We start from the raw sequence: 19,719 nt of genomic DNA, 5'->3' as shown, positions 1-19,719 counted from the left end.
TTTCCTCTTATTTGGCCCAAGGGTTGTGGGACAGGGCCCCACCCCAGCACTTCACTGGGCGCCTTTTGGTCCTGGCCATGTGTCCTAAGACTTGATAGTTCTTACACGTTCTCTTGGAAATGAATTAAATTTGTTTTTTCCAAATCTCACAGTAAAATTGCTGCTCCAGAAAGATGTATCATGGATATTCTGCTTTTGTGCATCCTCCCTGCATAGAATTGAGGCTGTGCCTACTCTGGTTTCAGAAGCATGCATTGGAGTACTTAAAGTTAATCTGAAAAAGGTTTCAGACACTCATCAGGGAGATTCCTGCATGGGCTGAGAAATGCCAGGACCCCAGGCCTCCAGTACCACCCCTAAGGAGAAGCTCACAATTTGTAACATTTTTTAACAGTTGGAATATCCTCCACTAGAGAGGGTTTGGTGAAAGTAGTACTTTTGAACACAGATGGTAGCAAGATAAATTAGTGTACCACTTTTCAAAACCCACTTGGCAGTGTGTATCAAGAGCTATAATAATATGTATCCTGTTTGACACAGAGATTCCTTTCCTGAGGCAAGGCAATAAACAACAAGCAAAAAAGGAAGTGGCATTAAGCACAAAAATATTTCTTCTAATACTATTTTTCAAAAATATTTCCTCATAACAACCTAAATATCCAAGGCAGGAAGCAGTTTTTGTAAACTGTGGCACTTGCACTGGGAAGAATACTATGTAGCCATTATTAGGCATGATGGAGGGAGACCATGAAGCAATACTGAACAGTGTTATATGCTGTGTACATGTGAAGTATACATGTACAGTATATGCAGAGGAAAAGATATGAATTATATATACATGTCTATATATATACTCTGACTATAAGCAGGTAAATGTGAATAAATATGTGCATGTTTATATGATAGAGAAAGAGCAAAGGAAAATTTACTATACTACACACTGTATAGTTATATTCAGGTTGTGAAATTATGGTGATTTTATAATTTAAAAAATTCCCTCCTCTTTTTTTTTTTGAGACGGTCTCACTCTGTCGCCCAGGCTGGAGTGCGGTGGTGCAATCTCGGCTCACTGCAACCTCTGCCTTCCAGGTTGAAGTGATTCTCCTGCCTCAGCCTCCCGAATAGCTGGGATTACAGACGCGTGCCACCATGCCCAGCTAATTTTTTTCATATCTTTAGTAGAGATGGGGTTTCACCATGTTGGCCAGGCTGGTATTGAACTCCTGACCTCATGATCTGCCTGCCTTAGCCTCCCCAAATTTCCCTACTCTTTTAATGTTATACTGGCACATATTTATACACATGCCCACATACATACGCATACATATGTATCTACATATAACAAATTTATTAGCTGAACTTTTGGAAATGGTGTCTTCATAATTTCGTTCAATGAATATTGTGAGATATGCACCATGAGCAACACACTGTGCTGAATGCCCAGAGAATCGAAAGTGAATCAATCATATGGATTCTGCCTTCAGATTCCTCACTGTCATGTGGGAAAGATAATGGTTATATAACTAATTATAGCACAACCACATAAAGTGCTGCCTAGACTGGAGGGGCTAATTAATCACACCCTTCTTCCAAACTCAAGGACCCAGAAAAGCATTCGAATTTTGAAGTTGACCTCATCAGTGTCAATTTCAGCAGTGGTAATGCTGGATGGAATAATGTGTCAGGGCCTTCTACCTAGTCCGTTGAGTTCTAGGGCAGCTATGGGATTGTAGGTCTTCCCCTTGCAGGGGAAGAAAAGTGAGCCAGTGGATTGGGAGGAGGGGCAGGGCAATGGATGCTTCCTTGTGGGGTGCCTATTGCCTGTGCAAGGGGATGAAATGAGTGAATTTTTTCTTTCTTTATTTTACTCTAAGTTCTGGGATACGTGTGCAGAACGTGCAGGTTTGTTACATAGGTATACATGTGCCATGGTGATTTGCTGCACCTAGCGACCTGTCATCTAGGTTTCACGTCCCTCATGCATTAGGTATTTGTCCTAATGCTCTTCCTCCCCTTGCCCCCTACCCCCTGACAGGCCCTGTGTGATGTTCCCCTCCCTGTGTCCATGTGTTCTCATTGTTCCACTCCCACTTATGAGTGAGAACATGTGGTGTTTGGTTTTCTGTTCCTGTGTTAGTTTGCTGAGAATGATGGCTTCCAGCTTCATCTATGTCCCTGCAAAGGACATGAACTGAAATGAGTGAATTTAGAGGAGCACACGTCAGAGCCAGCCAGGTAGGAACAGAGATTTCTCAATACTCCTTCCTGGGGAAGAACAAGTCAGAGACGAAAGGAAAAGGAAGGAAGCTTCCTCCAGCATTTTAGAGAGGGCAATAGTGTTAGTGGAGGTCTTCCCTTTGCTATGGGGTGGGGCAGAATGCCATAAAGAGATGTTCGTTGTTTTTTTTCCCTTTTGGCAGAGTCTCACCTGGTTGCCCAGACTGGAGTGTAATGGCATGATCTTGGCTCACTGCAACCTCTGCCTCCTGGGTTCAAACGATTCTCCTGCCTCAGCCTCCCAAGTAGCTGGGATTACAGGCACCTGCCACCAGGCCCAGCTAATTTTTATATTTTTAGTAGAGACGGGGTTTCACCATGTTGGCCAGGCTGGTCTCGAACTCCTGACCTCATGATCTGCCCGCCTCGACCTCCCAAAGTGCTTGGATTTACAGGTGTGAGCCACCGCGCCCGGCAAGAGATGTTCTTACAGCACCTAAAGAGTTTGGAGAAGAGATTTTGCTGAGCACTCCCTGACTACACACAAACCTCATGATTCTCTTTAATGCCCACTTTTTTATTTTATTATTTTGGGAGGTTAAGATTGTTTTTTATTAGTACAAATTTATGGGGCACATGAGAAATTTTCTTACATGTATATAATGTGATCTAGTCAGGGCATTTAGGGTGTCTATTGCCCAAGTACAATACATTTTTATTAACTGTAGTCACCCTGCTCTGTTATCAAACATTGAATTTATTCCTTCTATCTAACTGTACATTTGTACCATGTAACCCACTTCTCTTCATCCTCCCTCCTACCCTCCACTCACCTTTCCCAGCCTGCTGTCTGTCTTTCCACTTTCTATCTGCATATGATCAAATTTTTTAACTCTCACATTTAAGTGAAAACATGCAATATTTGTCAAAACCAATTTTTAAAAGCCTTTTCCTTTTCACTAAAGGAATTGGAAGCTTCAGAGCCAAGAAGAAAGCCCAGGCAGAGAGAAGGTTGCACTTGCATGGAGACCAGCTGGCCTGGTCTGGGCTGGCTGCTGCTACCCTCTCCTACAAGGAGTCTGTTGGGCATGATCTGACCTCTGAGGGTGCAAATGAAATTAGCTTCAGGACCTCTACGTAGGGCCTCTTCCTGCCCGTGAAAACAATGACCCTGCAGGAAACAAGATACAGCAATACAGTTATTTTTATTTATTAAGGGAAAACAACTGACAATGGCCCTCCCCACTCTGCTTCCTGGGTAGTTAACAGCTGTCTGGATCTGGTCAAGACCAGGGTGGATCATTGGCCAAGAGGAAGTGACCTGGAGCAGAAAGTATTAGAGGAGAGAAAAAACAATCACCTTGGAGCTCCAGTTTTGAATTTTGTGGGAAAAGGATGAAGAAGCATGACATAAATTGTATCAGCTGTGAAAACCAGGCCTGAGTCACCAGCTTGGGATCCAGTGAATTCCGTTACCCAGTCTGGTTGCTCTTACTGGGCTTGTCCAGGAATCCACATCTGGATGCTAAAGACAAAAAGGGATGTTTTCTGATCTGGGAGGCAGGACAAGGTGGACTCATTAAGCTACAGAGGGAGAACAGTGGTTTCCAAGATGGAGTTCAGAAACTATCTTTGAAGTTAGGCCTATGTAATAGGTGGGGTGAAGGCAGTATGTGAAAGCTAGAATGACGTGTTTTTCTGCCTTTAATATCATTTTCTATTTTGGTCAAAGCATGAACTTTTGAGTATCAGGCAGAATTACATTTGACACCCTCATCTTGGCCTCCACTTTTAAACAAGAGTAGCACTACTTACTCTGCTGAACAGTGGTAATGGCTGAAGGTATTACAGATGATCAGCATAAAGGAATTATTCCAGATCTTGGCAAAGAGAAGCATTCAGTGAATGATAGCTCTTTCACTCACTCTATGTATGTATGTATGTATGTATGTATGTATGTATCATCTATCTAATGTCTTCCTCCTTCTTTCCCTCTTTTCCTTCTTGCCTTCCTTCCTGTTCTCATCCCTCCCTTTCTTCCCCGTGAGTGCATATCTATGTCTCTTTGTACATGCGTGTATGCAATATGTATATCTGCATATACCCTAATATTTTTAAGCATTCTTAGATTCCAGAATAGGTAAAAGGGTGCATGCAGAGATGCCACTTGTGGATGGCCTGGGAAGTAGAAGGATTATAGCTCAAGCTCTGCTATGTCTGTTCAGCATTTATAGGTTTTGACTTTTATTTCACTGGATTATGTGGCCATTGTTATTATGTTAGAAACCTTCATGGTCTGAAAACCCTTGTAGGGAATATAGGAGACTCCAAGAAATGGAGATAGATTTATGGAGCTCCAGATTCATACTCCAGGGAGGACAGGGTTATATTTGCTGCCTTAGTGGAAGGATACATGAGCTATCTAGAGGCTTTAAAAGACAGCCTATCCCAAATTTATTTGTAACCTACCAACATGGATTGGTTAAATTAAGTTCTTTTAATGCTACACACTTATACTAACACAAGAGAGGTTGAGTTATTGCATGAGTTGGGCAATAAAGCAAGTGTAACTGATGTACTCTTTCTCTGTCATGTCCTCTTTCTCTCACTCTGGGATCCAGGCAGGTTTTCTCTTGGTTGGGGAATTGTCTTCCTTGGGTTGAGGGGACTGAGGGAAGATGCAGTATTGGTATCTCCTTCTGAATCATGGCTTACCTAGGCAGGTTCTCTTCAAGGCTTCATGGTGTAGGAGACAGAGGACAAGACTTTGGTCTGAAAGATCATCCACAGAAAATGGATGTACAGTGCCAATGACAGGCGCTCGGCTGCTGATTCCCACTTACTCTGCCTACAGGGTCCCTTCCTCTACCCATGAGAGTAGAGCCAGCTTCCCATTATGTGGCTCCTTCAAGGGCATTATAGCAGAGGTGGGCCAGTCCCTCTCTTTGGCTCATTTCATTCTAGCTCAGAAAGGCTGTGGCGTAACTATAATTGGCTCAATTTCTTTCGCTTGATTAAGGAGGCAAAGCCAAAGTAAGGCTAGAAATCAAAACCTTTTTTGTTGCCAGGGCATACTAAGCAGTATAAACCCATTTCTAATTTATATACTCAAAGCCATACCTCCTAAACCAAAGTATATGAAGGATTACTTTAAATTCTTCTTTTCCTAAGGGGAGAATTTTCACAATAACCTTACGTAGAATTTCTATTTCACACTCATAATACAGTGATCTTTAATAGAACTCTAAGAAAACTCCTTTAGAATGTTTCATACTAACAAAAGAAGGAATTAAACGTTTGTGAAGTTCAAGGCATGTCACTTGAGCACTACATCAATGTAAGAAAGACTCAGTTTTATTGAAGGTTAATTATCTATTGGAAAAAATTCACTAAGGGGCCCACACTCTGGCATTCCAGCAGAAGATGAACATGAAGAGGAGGGTGTGTTTGTGGGTCAAGAGTGGACAATGAAGTCTTTGGCTGTCTGGACTAAAGGCTCCTGTGGAAGAGTCTGGGGGGATATGATTGAAAGGGAGATTGGAACCAGATTTTTGACAGCCTTGAGCACCCTCTTTTTTTTTTTGTAAAAGTAATAAGGCAAATAATAGAAGTCAGATTTTAAAATGTTGCTTTGACAGCCATGTGCAAAATGAATTCAAGGTGGAAGGAAGTGGAATCCAGAGTTAGAAAGCTGCAGGTGTGGGGAAATGGCAGTGAGTAGGAAAGAGATGGAAGAGACATGAGAATGGCTGAGATTAATTAATTTATGTCTAGAAGCCAAAGAGTGGTCAAAAAATGACTCTGGGCATTGGGCACAATGACTGAAGGGAACCTCAGGCAAAAAGGGGAAGGTTGAAAAGGGGAGGGAGGGAGGAAGGGAGAGAGGGAAAGAAAGGGATAGAGAGAGAGGTAAGAGAGAGAACTTGCTGTTTGAGATAAAAGAGGATGACACCAATGTGAGGTACATTCTGTATGAAATTGGAAGGTACATGGGAGTTTTTAAACATAAAAATTAAAATTTACAGGAAATGTATCTCTTAAAGAGATGGATGAATTTCCTCCTTTCCCCTCAATTTGTTTATGTATTTATGTATTCATTAATAAATATCACTTTTGCCAGAAGGAAGCATGATTCAGTGACAGTTCTATTTCTGATTTTTATTTGTATAGCTATGGGTGTTGAGAAACTTTGTTCACATAAACATGTAGACAAAAACAAAAGAAGTTTTGTTATAATTAAGTCACTCCAGTCTTTGAATTAAGTTTTCATCGTATGCCAAAAATCAGAGTGATCTGTCATCAAAAGTTATTTTGATTTATCAGCTGACAACCTGATTAGGCCTTCCTTCAGTATTGTTGAAAACCAAGAATTGGAAACTGATTTGGAAAAGAATGTGTTACCAGTTATTAGGGGCTTTTGCCTCCTGTCATTGACATCAATGTTTCAATATTTGGAACTGTTATTTTGCTTGGTGGCCATTTTTGCACTCTGGGCAGTGCACCATAGTAAGATGGGATGTGGGGTGGGGGAAGGGTCTGACTTTAGCGAAATGGGGGAAGCAGTGGGTGGTGTAGAACAGGTAAACCTGTGCCTTCCACCACAGGCATCTTCTCAGGCAGATCCAATATAGGAAAGAAAAAAGAAAATGGCTGTGTAAGGTCTAGAAATAGATTTCCTTAAAACCAGCTATGCCTGTTCACCTCTTAGGCACATGTTCCCACTGTGAAGACTGCTTATCTCGAGTAAGGCCGAGCAGTGAGATGAAACTCAGGCCCTTTTAGACCAATAGGGACTTAGGCGTAGTCAGTGGCCTGATGAGTCTGTGGGCCGAGGCAGCAACCTGGGCTCCCTGACCAGCCGTCACCCTGAGTAGAATGACCTTATTCCTTCCTGATGCAACTAGTGGCAGAAAATCAATTCTGTTAGCAATTAGGAGCAGATTTCTGAGGCAGAGTCAAGGCTCTTTCAGAGGAAAAGGACTCCTAGGGAACTCTGGACAAAGTTCAGACCTGACCCTTGGGAGATATTTTATCTTGATAAACAGCAGAACCCATTTGTCCAGCAAATGGGCTTCATTTTGCTTTATCCCAGTGATTTTGACTTTTTTATTATCATTAGAACTAGGTTTTGTGAAGACCACTCTGGACTGACCCTTTATGGCTTTTTGGTTTTCCATTTCCTGTGCCCACTGACTTTTCTCCAATTCTGCATTCTCTGAGATTGCCCCAATGGTGCCTCCTGCCCACTTCCATTATTTCACTCAGTTGTGCTCAATTCCAATTATGTTTATTGCATGTCCTTTTTCTCTTATCAGGCTTGAAGGTCCAGTGAGGTTGTGACTGGCTCAAGGTCATTTAACTAATAAATGAGAGTGCCTTCCTCCCACTTTACAAAAGAAAGGCAAATTATTGGATTTAACCCAATCCAGGGAGGCCAAGTCCAGGGCTTTTATTTGCCCCAAGACATGTTCTCTCTATCTGAGGGCTTAATAATTTTCTAAGTTGCTCTTAGAATCTAGATAAGACTCAAGCCCATTCCAGCCTGTCATCAGATAGCATGTTTTTATACACATTGTGCATGTTAATTATAATCAGGCAGACATGAGCAGATCACAAATAAATGCAGATTGGTGTGGAGTTCATGGGCTGTTCTGATCATTATTTCCTCCAGGAAAATATAAATCTAAAGATAAAGGTGGGGCCTTTGATGTGATCCCATAGCACCTGGCATAGGAATATGCTATTTGTAAGCAAATGAGTTCTGAGAAGACCATCTTTTAAAAAAAAAACAAAGTGTGTGTGGTGCAAATTTAAATTTATTAAGTCACTCAGTAGTGCTACAACTGGAGATGTACAGATACATTGACAACTTAACATTTGGTTCACTTTTAAAAGTAAACAGCATCTCAATCTAATGGTGAGACATTAAGCTAATTGTTAAATAATATCTAAAACAGATCTTTTCCTGAAACAGTGTTGCTAGATTTAAAAAGATACACATTATATACAGCTGTTTTGAATCAACATAAAAATTGAAGAGGTAGTACAGAAGGTTCTCATATCCCTTCCTTATTAGTTTTTTTGTTTCTGTTTTTGGCTTTTTTTTAACTTTTATTTTAGGTTTGGGGGTAACTGTGCAGTTTTGTTACATGGGTATATTGCATGTCGCTGAGGTTTGGTGTACGAATGATCCCATCACTTAGGTGGTGAGCATAGTACCTGATAGGTAGTTTTCCAACCCATTTCCCCACCCCACCCTCCCCCTCTAATAGTCCCTAATGTCTATTGTTCCCTTCTTTATGTCCATGTTTACCCAGCTTTTAGCTCCCACTTATAAGTGACAACATGCAGTATTTGATTTTCTATTCCTGTGTTAATTTGCTTAAGATAATGGCCTTCAGCTGCATCCATGTTGCTGCAAAAGACATGATTTTATTCCTTTTATGGCTGCTTAGTATTCCATGGTGTATATGTACCACATTTCCTTTATCCAATCCTCTGTTGATGGGCATCTAGATTGATTCCATGTTTTTGCTATTGTGAATAGTGCTAGTGCTGCAATAAACATACAAGTGCAGGTATCTTTTTTGTAGAAAGATTTATTTTCCTTTAGATATACACCCAGTAGTGGGATTGCTGGGTGAAATCATAGTTCTGTTTTAAGTTCTTTGAGAAATCTCCATGCTGCTTCCCACAGGGGCTGAACTAATTTATATTCCTACTTTTTTTTCTTTTTTGAGACAGGATCTCACTTTGTCACCCAGACTGGAGTACAGTGGTACAATCTCGGCTCACTGCAGCCTCTACTTCCCTGGCTCAAGTGATCCTCCTGCCTCAGCCCCAGAAGCAGCTGAGACTACAGGTGTGCACCAGCACACCTGGCTAATTTTTGTGTTTTTTCTAATGATGGGTTTTCCACCATGTTGCCCAGGCTGGTCTGAAGCTCCCTGAACTCAAGTGATCTGCCTGCCTCAGCCTCCCAAAGTGTTGAGATTATAGGTGTGAGCTACCATGCCCAGCCTAGTGTTCCTTTTATGCACAACTTTGTCAACATGGTATTTTTTTACTTTTAATAATAGCCATTCTGACTGGTACGAGATGGTATCTTGTTGTGGTTTTGATTTTGATCATGATTTCTCTGATGATTAGTGATATTGAGCATTTTTTCACATATTTGTTGGCTGAATGTATGTCTTCTTTGCAAAGTGTCTTTTCATGTCCTGTGCTCATTTGTAATGGGGTTATTTTTTGCTTACTCAATTTTTTTTGAATAGATTCTAGATATTAGGACTTTGTCAGATGCATAGTTTAGGAATATTTTCTCCCATTCTGTAGGTTGTCTGTTTACTCTGTTGATAGTTTATTTTGCTGTAAAGAGGCTCTTTAGTTTAATTAGATCCTACATGTCCATTTTTCTTTTTGTCACAATTGCATTTGGAGACTTGGTCACAAATTCTTTGCCAAAGCCAGTGTGCAGAATGGTATTTCCTAGGTTTTCTTCTAGAGATTTTATAGTTTTGGGTCTTACACTAAAGTCTTTAATCCCTCTTAATTTTTGTATATGGTAAAAAGAAGGAGTCCAGGTTCAATCTTCTGCATATAGCTAGCCAGTTATCCTAGAACCATTTATTAAATAGAGAATCTTTTCCCCTTTGCTGTTATTGTTGACTTTGTCAAAGATCAGATGGCTGTAGGCGTGCAGCTTTATTTCTGGGTTCTTCATCCTGTTCCATTGGTCTATGTGTTGGTTTTTGTACCACTACCATACTGTTTGCTTACTGTAGCCTTATAATGTAGCTTGAAGTTGAGTAATGTGACGCCTCTGGCTTTTCTTTTTTCCCCCCCTTAGGATTGCTTTGGCTATTTGAACCCTCTTTTGGTTCCATGTGAATTTTAGAATCTTTTTTTTTCTAATTCTGTGAAAAATGATGTTGGTACTTTGATAGGAATAGCACTGAATCTGTAAATTGCTTTGGGCAGTATGGCCATTTTAACAATGTTGATTCTTCCAATCCCTGAGCATGGAGTATTTTTCTATTTGTTTGTGACATTTCTAATTTCTTTCAGCAGTGTTTTGTAATTCTTGTTGTAGAGATCCTTCACCTCCTTGGGTAGCTGTTTTTTAGGTATTTTATTATTTTTGTGGCAATTGTAAATGAAATTACCTTTTGATTTGGCTCTCAGCTTGGACATTGTTGGTGCATAGAAATGCTACTGATTTTTGTATTGATTTTGCATCCTGAAACTTTACTGAAGTCAATTATCTGTTTGAGGAGCCTTTTGGCAGAGTCTTTAGGGTTTTCTGGGTATAGAATCATATTGTCTGCAAAGAGTGATAGTTTGACTTCCTCTCTTGCTATCTGGATGCCTTTTATTTTTTTTCTCTTGCCTAATTGCTCTAGCTAGATCTTACAAGACCACCTTTATTTACCCAGACAGGAACGTTTACCAAGCACTTTCACATACATTATCTGCACTGATCCTCCCAACTGTCTTGTGAAATATATGGCACCTCAGCATTGACACTGATGCCATAGAAGCACCAGGAAATGATGAGAAGGGAATAGGCTTTGAAACTGGATAGACTTGTGTTTGTTTGCTTGGGCCTTTCTACCTTGTCGTGTGGCCTAGGGATGTAACAGTACCTCTTTTTGCTTCTGCCTTTTATTTTGTAAAAGACAACCAACAAAGGAGGAAAGGAGTAGAAGAAAAAGAAATAAGTGGGCTATTTTAAAGATTGAGGCTGATGATGTAATGGAGTTCATGAAATTTTAGGAACATATTTGGACAATATTTTTTTCTTTTCTTTTTATTTCAATAGTTTTGGGGGTACAGGTGGTTTGTGGTTACATGGATAAGTTCTTCAGTGGTGATTTCTGATATTTTAGTGCACCCATCACCAGAGCAGTGTACACTCTAACCAATGTGTAGTCAGAGAGATTAATTTGGATGACAACATCAAGATTATAAAAAATTTTAACAATCCGGAACCAGGGTGAAACAAAATGAAGTTTTTGTATTTGAATTGAAAAGAATCCTAATAAGTAGCACACAGAAATAGAAAACACAACTTAATGCCATTACCTTTGTGAGCATGACCTGGAACAAGCCACTAGACCAGCATGTAGGTTAGTGTTGACTTGCCATATAAGGGGGAACACAGTGGTCTTCAGTAGGCTTGAATTTACCTAATCGTCCTAGCATTTGGTCCAAGTGTCTCCATCTCATCCTCATGCTCACAAAATGCCCCATAACTCCCTGTCTCCTAGGGCTGGTTGCCCCCACAATGTGCTTCCATCATTAACAGCCCATTGTTTTATTTTCTGTCCATTGCTTTCATCTGTCTCCCCAGTAGACTAGGTGCATTCCGAGAGCAAGAACTGCATCTTATTTAAGTCTTTGAATTTCCAGAACCTACAAAAATTGTCCAAATATAGGCAAAGGCATAAGAATGATATAATAGACTGTGGTGACTCAGGGGAAATTGGTGGGAGGGGGGTGAGGGATAAAAGACTACACATTGGGTACAGTGTACTCAAGGCTAGGCCTGTTCCTTTGTTCTCATAGGTACCTAGAATGAAAACTGTTCACTCAAAGACTCCCATTCTGTTAAGCACATCTTACAGGGGTCACAACTAGGCCCACTAAGCAAACTGATCATTAACAGAATGACTGTTATCTTCTCTCACCAAGGAAAGAGCTCAAATTTCTCCTCCCCTTTCAGTTAACCTGCTGAGGCCACTCCTAAATACCTATACTGGCTTTCAATGTGTGACTGATTGCAACTATTGCTTTTTACAAAACTACCCCAAAACTTAGTGGCTGAAAACACACATTTATTATCTCCCAGTTTCTACAGGTCAAAAATCTGGGTGTGGCTTAGCTGGGTTCCTTGGTTCAAGGTTTCTCACAGGCTGCTGCAAGGCCAGGACTGTGGTCCCAAGACTAGATGGAGGGATGATTCACAACCAAGCTCATTCACATGGCTGTTGGCACCATTCAGTTCCTCAAAGGGTGTTGGCCAGAGGCCACCCTTAGTTCCTTGCCACTTGGACTTCCCCATAAGGCAGCTCACACATGGCAGCTGGCTTCATCAGAACCAGCAAGTAAGAAGAGCCCCAGAGAGGGAGAGAGTAAGAGAACAAGACAAAATCACAGTCTTATGTAACCTAATCTTAGAATCACCCATTGCTTTTGCCATATCCTACAGTTGTCCCTCGGTATACACAGGGGATTGGTTCCAGCATCCCTGTGTTTACCCCAATCCGTGCATGCATACTTAAGTTCTGCAGCTGACTCTGCAGAAGCCACATATTTGAAAAGCTGGCACTCCTTATATGTGGATTTCTCATCTCGCAAATAATGTATTTTCAATCTACACGTTTATTTGAAAAAAATCCATGTATAGGTGTCCTGTGCTGTTCAAACCCATGTTGTTCAAGGGTCAACTGTATTTCTTAGAAGTAAGTCACTAGGTCCACCACTTGAGGGGAGAGGATTGCACAAGGGTGTGAATACTAGGAGATGGGGTTCATCTCAGAAGCTGTCTACCACTGTGATGAAAGGGTAATTCAGTGGGGGTGCATGAGCAAATTCACAACTAACGATGTTTTGGTCTAGGTGAAAAGAGGTTTTAGATAGATATATCTCTTAAACAAATGACACCTAAGCACAGCTGCTTGCATACAGTAGGTGCTAAATAATTACTGTTTTTCTTTCTTTTGCCTTTTCATTTGGGAATAATCTCTAAGTTAAAGTTGCAAGAAGAGTGAAAGACTTTCATATACCTTTTACAGATTCACCGTTTGTCAATAATTATATTTTGAATACATTATAAAATATGTCACATGGGAGGACAATATTTGTAACCATCAAAACTTTGGGGCCTGGTGAGAGGTGTAGGCTGGAGTCATATTGGATCTCTGCATATGGAGTTGTCATCTCTCAAATGCTTGCTTCTTCCTCTTCTTCCTCCAGAAAATCCTGAGCGAGCAGCTCTGTACTTTGTTTCTGGCGTGTGCATTGGGCTGGTGCTGACCCTGGCTGCTTTGGTGATAAGGATCTCTTGCCACACAGACTGCAGGCGGCGTCCCGGGAAGAAGTTCCTGCAAGACAGAGAGAGCAGCAGCGACAGCAGCGACAGCGAGGACGGCAGTGAGGACACCGCGTCCGATCTCTCCGTGCGGAGACACCGCCGCTTCGAGAGGACTTTGAACAAGAACGTGTTCACCTCCGCGGAGGAGCTGGAGCGCGCCCAGCGGCTGGAGGAGCGCGAGCGCATCATCAGGGAGATCTGGATGAATGGCCAGCCCGAGGTGCCCGGGAACAGGAGCCTGAACCGCTACTATTAGGGAGCAGCAGGACCGCGGAAACCACTGGAGGCCACCTGGAAAGGAGAGCATCTGCAGGGACAATGGGCACAAGGAACTGAACCCAGCTCTGCTAATATTGTGATTTCAGAGAAAAAGCAGGACATGCCCCTTTTCTAGCCAGGAGGATTGCTCCTTTTTGGCCAAATGTATGGAGAAGTAGAAAAATCAAAGCAGTTCATCAACCTTTCCTGGTCTTGGAATGGTGCTGAAAAACCCTCTCCAACACTGTGGATGGAGATTGGAGAAACGCGACTGTGGTTTCTCTTGATTTCTGAGGATCTCAGAAGTTTCAGCAGACTTCCTTGCTCTGTGTTATTCCTTTGCAAAAGGAAAGATCATTATAGCATGAGGGCTGGGAATAGCAGGGTGAACCTAACCCAATAAATGCAATTTCCTAAATGACTTCATGCTATGGAGGTGATTCTGATTCAAATAGCATGATCCATGCTTATTATTTAAGGCTGATTTTTTAAATCTTGTGTTGCAAGGGCAACCTCGTCCATTTTAACTGGCACCTCAGGGATTAAAATCCTATTTTTTAGTGTAGTTCCCACCTCATTCATGAAAATGAATAGAATTATTGTATTATGGGAGATGTGTCAGTGAACTAGAAAATGTCAATAACCTCAAAGGATGAAGGGTTTTTATTTTACATAGTTTATAAAATATATATTGACATGCATATTTGAAAATGCTGCATAAAAATAAAAGTGGTGTGTTTTCCCCCTCTTTGGAGACAAGAAAATTTTATTATGACTCTAGATAATTGTGATTTTAAACACTTCTTTTTTTTTTTTTTTTAATTTGGATTTCAAAGAAAAGAATGGAAATAAGAGGTAAGGATTAAAGCCAAAGTTAGGATGGGAATTAAAAAAAAAAAATTACATAAAATCTTTTTGGTTGCATGTCTGTCTCTGTGGTTACCCTTACCTTAAATGACAACCCTTTTATATACGTGGGTATGGGCTTTTGCTAAGCCCCTCAAGGATTAGAGTGGGGAGATGGTTCCTGTGTGATAATGGGCTTTTCACTTTCTATAGGTTATATGTATGATTGCTATAGTTGAGTTGTTAAGCAGATAGAGGAATAGAAGACTTACCTAAAGCTAGAAATAAGATGGTAGCCCTTATATGAAAAGAAGTTGGTAGGGAAGGAGGAGAAGCCAGGCTCTGCCAATTTAGAAATAGGTTACAGAGGACAAAACATCCCCTAAGCTGGTAAACAGGAAGAGTGAGACCTGTCTCTCTGTTGACTCCCTTCTCTTGCCATGGAGTAGATTCCTAGTCAGTCTATCTGGGTGCTCCAGGGCCTTCCTGCTGGGAGGATCTCCCCTGTTCATTGACTTTGTCACCATGCTTAAGAGGATGGTCAGGAAACTTCCTTTGATGAGGTCTCCACTGCTTTAGCAGCCCACTTTTTGTTGTAAGGACTCTTGGAGGGCTCTCTGAAGAACTGAACAATCATAATCATAATCTTTGCTTGCCAAGGGGGCAATAAAGTTCACTTGCAACACTCAGTCGCTGGCCTGATTGATTATATAATTTTGGGTGGCTAGCAACATTGGCTGGCTAGTTACAAGTGCCAAAAATCTTGCTGAGTCAGCATCTCTGAATCTAGATCCTTGCCCTTGTGGTTTCAGTCCCTTAGCAACAATTGCAGGAATCATCTGATTCCCCTGGGCTTTAGATTAACGTCATCTATCCTTGTCTCCACCTCTTAGAAAAATGAAACAATTGGGAGCTGATTTCCATCACCAGGGAGCATCAAAGCTGATTATGGGGTGGGATTATGAGCCTTATTGGGCAGGGACTGCAGTGGCAGAGGTGTTTGGGAGGGCTCCGGGGCAGATGCCTGTCTCAGTTTTCACTCTTATATCCTTTTGACCAAGTCCATAATGTTCTTGTAATTATGGTGGTGGGGACATTGCCTGAGGCATAAAATACACTAGGTAGCAGCTGCTTCACTTTCATATAACAAGGAATACAGCTTTTCAACCTTCCCTATCTTGATTCAACCAATTCCACATTTTAGGTTTATCACTTCACACCTGGTTTTAGTTTCTGTATTAGAACATTTGCATTTGCAACAGAAAGATATTCCACTTAAGAGCATTTATTGATTCACAACTGGAAGATCATGGCTGGATCTGAGGCTTCAGAGATGACTGGATCCAGGATCTTAAATGCTACCAAAAAGTTGGTCTTTCTCCGCTCTCCACTTTGCTTCCTTCTGCTGCTGGTTTCATTGTCTTCTACTGCAGATGAAACTGTAACAAACTTGTACAATATAGTGTGTTGGGGTGCTTGCTTCTGATCAAGCCCCCACACAGCTCACAGACTGTATGTGCATATTTGGCACAGGTTCATGGCTTGTTCAGCTCAGAAGTCAGAAGCAAGACACAACATGGAATGGAAGCTTTTGGTGCAGGTTTTCTGGTCTTTGGAAGTTTCACAGAGAAGCACTAGCTGACAAAATTCTGAGATAACTTTATGAAGTAAAGATGACTTAGGAGCCCAAGAAATCCTCTTCAGGCATTAGTGCTCCCACCAACTTCCCTTAAGAGCCTCTTCCTGAGCTGCAAGGGACAGGTGGTCATTTTCAGTTCATGGCATCTCTAAACGCACTCAGCTGAACCTTTGCCACGTGGCAGGGAGCACACCAAAGGGACTTCGGGATTTACGTAGTTTCAAATAAGGACAGAAGAGAAAAAGAAACACCTTGCTTTGTGGCTTAAAATATAAAATCACAGGAAGGACTCTATGGTCTGGCTTGTGTAGGTCCATGGATGAAATCACCAGTCATTGTGGGCAAGAGACTGAGCTTCTGTAAGAAGAAAGTGGAGATAAGATGCTAGGCAGGCACTCGCAGTAGCCACTGCACCACTCCTTTCTGTCTTTCTTGGTTTTCCTACTCTCTCTCTCGGTTTTTCTTTTTTCGTTTTCTTAATGCTTTATCTTCTTTTCCTTAACCCCTTCAATATGGGTCCATCCTTCTAACCTTGAAGAGCTGATCTTCTCACCCTATATCCTGTGATGTCTTATATATTGCAGTGACTCTAAAGATCACCTACACACTGATGACTTGAAAAATCTCTTTCCAGTCCTGACAAAGTTTCAGACATGTATAGCCCACTGACCTCAACCACAGGAGACAGTTGTCCCACAGGATAAATTTGGCAGTGTCAGGGAGACAGTTTGGTTGTTACTGCTGGGTGGGTGGGATGCTATTTGTATCCAGTGGCTAGAGGCTAGGAATGCTTCTAGACATTTGATAGTGCCAAAGCCAGCCTTTCAGTCCTCCCCACCAATGCCCCAGCAGTGAGTGAAGAAATCTCCAAGTTATTCCAGCCCCCAGGCATATGACTCTTTCCAACCAAAGCCTTAGACATTGACAAATAGAGATAAATCACCCCTGTTGAGGCCTGTCCAACTTCTTAGTTCAGAGAATCCATGAACACAGTAAATTGATGGTATTTTTATGCCTCTAAGTTTATTTTCCCACTTTTATGAAGGAGAAATATATTACCATACAACCTCTACCATAAGATTGGCCGCCCTGGGGAGTCCTTTTTACATGTAGCATGTTATGAATGTATTACTGTTCCCAAGGATAGAGGAACAAACATTTCTACATGCAGTATGACCCTAAGTTTACAATAGATAGCTGGACAACTTCCCAAAACTGCACTCACCTTCCCCCCAGACCTATGTCTCTACCTATATTTTCTGTCAGTTAATGATACAGTTTGGATCTGTGTCCCTGCCCAAATCTCATGTCGAATTGTAATCTCTAACGTTGGAGGACGGGCCTGGTGGGAGGTGATTGTATCATGGAAGCAGGTTTCCCTCTTTCTGTTCTTATGATAGTGAGTGAGTTCTTATGAGATCTTGCTGTTTAAAAGTCTGTAGCACCCACCTCTTCTCTCTCTTCCTCCTGCTCCCACCATGTAGGATGTGCCTGCTTCTCCTTTGCCTTCTGCTATCATTGTATGTTTCCAGAGGCCTCCCAACCATGCTTCCTATATAGCCTGTGGGATGATGAGCCAATTATTTCTCTTTTCTTTATAAATTACCCAGTCTCAGGTAGTTCTCATAGCAATGTGAGAATGGACTAATATAGTTAACGACAAGGCAAGTTACAAGGTTACCCAAATCAGAAGCCTGGGACCATTCCAGTTTCCTTCTTTTCCTTGAAGCCTCACAAATAACAATTAACAATCTTCCCAATTTTAAGTCATTAATATTTCTTGCATTGATTCTTCCTTTACGGCTTAGTTTAAGCCCTTATCATCTCCTGCCTAAACAATTGGAAAAGTCTCCAAATATCTAAGTCTTGCCACCATCAAAGCCATACTGAGTACAGCTACCAAGGTGACCTCTATTAAATGCATGGCTGCTCATATACCAATCTCTCTTTTAAATCTCCCATTTTTTCCCCATTGCCTATTTAAAATATCCAAATACTTCTAGATGACATACTGGGCTCTCCATAGAAGGCTCCTGCAGCTCCATCACCTGCCCCTCCTTGCTCATTCCTTTACATTCTGATAATATCGAATTGCTTATAGTTCTCTTCTACACTTTTTATCCCAATTGTTGCTTCTGTCTAAAATAGCTTTCCCTCTTTCTCCCACTTTTCTACCTATCCTCAAGACTCAGCACAAGTGTTTCCTCTACCAGGAAGCCTTCCAGGCTGGGCTAAGTATTGTCCTCTAAGTTTCCACATATCCTGTGCTTGTTATGCCCCTTGTTCATACCATACTGTTGTGAAATTGTTCACTTGTGCCTCAAAGGCGGGGAGTCTGCCTTGTTATTGGGTCCCAGCAGGATGCACACATCACATGCTTTCAGCAACTATTTGTTGAACTGTGGTAAAGACTATATTGTATTCGCCAAACCCTGTTATCTCTGCCTTCTGGACACATAGATGGACTATATTTCCAAGACACTATTTTGGGTAAATGTGGCTGTGTGACAGAGTTTTGCCAATGGAAGATGGCAGGCCTACCTAATTGACATTTGCCATTTCAATGTTGGTTGGCTCATATGATCTTCTATCCTCTCTGCTGGCTGGATGCAGAAGATTCAGCAAAGAATTCTGAGGCTCTAGGGGATGGTGGAGCCACAAAATGGAAGAAGCCTGGGCCACTCACTGTCCAGGAACATCCACATTGTATTTTGTGTTAGGAGAGAGAGGCTGATGAAATACAACCCTGAATTGAGGGCTGGAAGGGCTCTTGAAGTCTCTGCTTCCAACTCTGTCTTCAGATAGGCTTATTCCTAACTCATTCTTCATGAGTAAAATTGATCCTAAAACTTCAAAGGGAATTCTATAGAGCAGAGTAACCCTCTTTAGGTAACCATTTCCCTTTACTACTTTTAACTTCTTATGCTTCAACTGGAGTTACCTTATGTTCAGAAAGGATATTCATTCATCTCCCCTTATAATAATTCACAATAATGAATATTCAAAGTTAACATGTTTCTTGCCTTTTTGCTCCTTGTGCTGAATAGTTTCTAATTTATTGATATGCTTTTCATGGTACTTCTCCCCTTTTATTCTAATATTTTATTTACATATATACATATATTCTACTTTGTTGAAGTAAACTGAGTCAGGCAATACCTTCCACCTATTATCATAACTGTCACAAAAAGCTTCAATATCATGCTTATCAGTGACAGTTCTCATAAAGGCAGCTAAACTCATTATTCTAATCAGCTTTGAGCAGAGCAAAATTAGCCTCATTTCCCATGTCTTTCCTTATCTTCTCGACCAATGTTGAGATTGCACAAATTGCAAAATGAACTCATCTGAAAAATTGTGATCAGATATGTGGTGTCAATCTTTTAATTGCTTGCCAACCTGTATTATTCTGTTTTCACACTCCTAAAAAGAAATACCCGAGATTGGATAATTTATAAAGGAAAGAGGTTTACTTATTTTTATTTTATGGTTTTTTTTTTTTTTTTTTTTTTTTTTTTTTTTTTTTTTTTTTTTTTTTGAGACAGAGTCTCGCTCTGTCGCCCAGGCTGGAGTGCAGTGGCACAATCTCGGCTCACTGCAAGCTCAGCCTCCCGGGTTCACGCCATTCTCCTGCCTCAGCCTCTCCAAGTAGCTGGGACTAAGG

The 19,719-nt window shown here is 41.2% G+C and overlaps 1 protein-coding gene and 1 non-coding gene across 3 annotated transcripts in view; one reads left to right on the top strand and one right to left on the bottom strand.

Moving 5' to 3' along the window:
* The window catches only part of EVA1A (eva-1 homolog A, regulator of programmed cell death), a 75,116-nt gene extending 60,632 nt beyond the window's left edge, over positions 1-14,484 (top strand). For both annotated transcript variants that reach the window (XM_032176744.2, XM_032176743.2), the window contains exon 4: positions 13,195-14,484. In XM_032176744.2, coding sequence (XP_032032635.1) covers positions 13,195-13,568 — 374 coding nt within the window. In that variant the 3' untranslated portion in view covers positions 13,569-14,484. The remainder of the gene's footprint in view (positions 1-13,194) is intronic.
* A 2,608-nt stretch (positions 14,485-17,092) lies between these two features.
* Positions 17,093-17,226, bottom strand: LOC116484412 (small nucleolar RNA U109). Its single transcript, XR_004252574.1, has one exon. It is a non-coding gene; the product is annotated as a small nucleolar RNA U109 (small nucleolar RNA).
* Between the last annotated feature and the right edge of the window lie 2,493 nt (positions 17,227-19,719).

The sequence above is a fragment of the Hylobates moloch genome, unplaced genomic scaffold (assembly GCF_009828535.3).
Source record: "Hylobates moloch isolate HMO894 unplaced genomic scaffold, HMol_V3 SCAFFOLD_15, whole genome shotgun sequence".
Classification (NCBI taxonomy): Eukaryota; Metazoa; Chordata; class Mammalia; order Primates; family Hylobatidae; genus Hylobates; species Hylobates moloch.
Note: the sequence above shows the minus strand (reverse complement) of the source record. Positions and strands in the feature narration are given on the sequence as shown.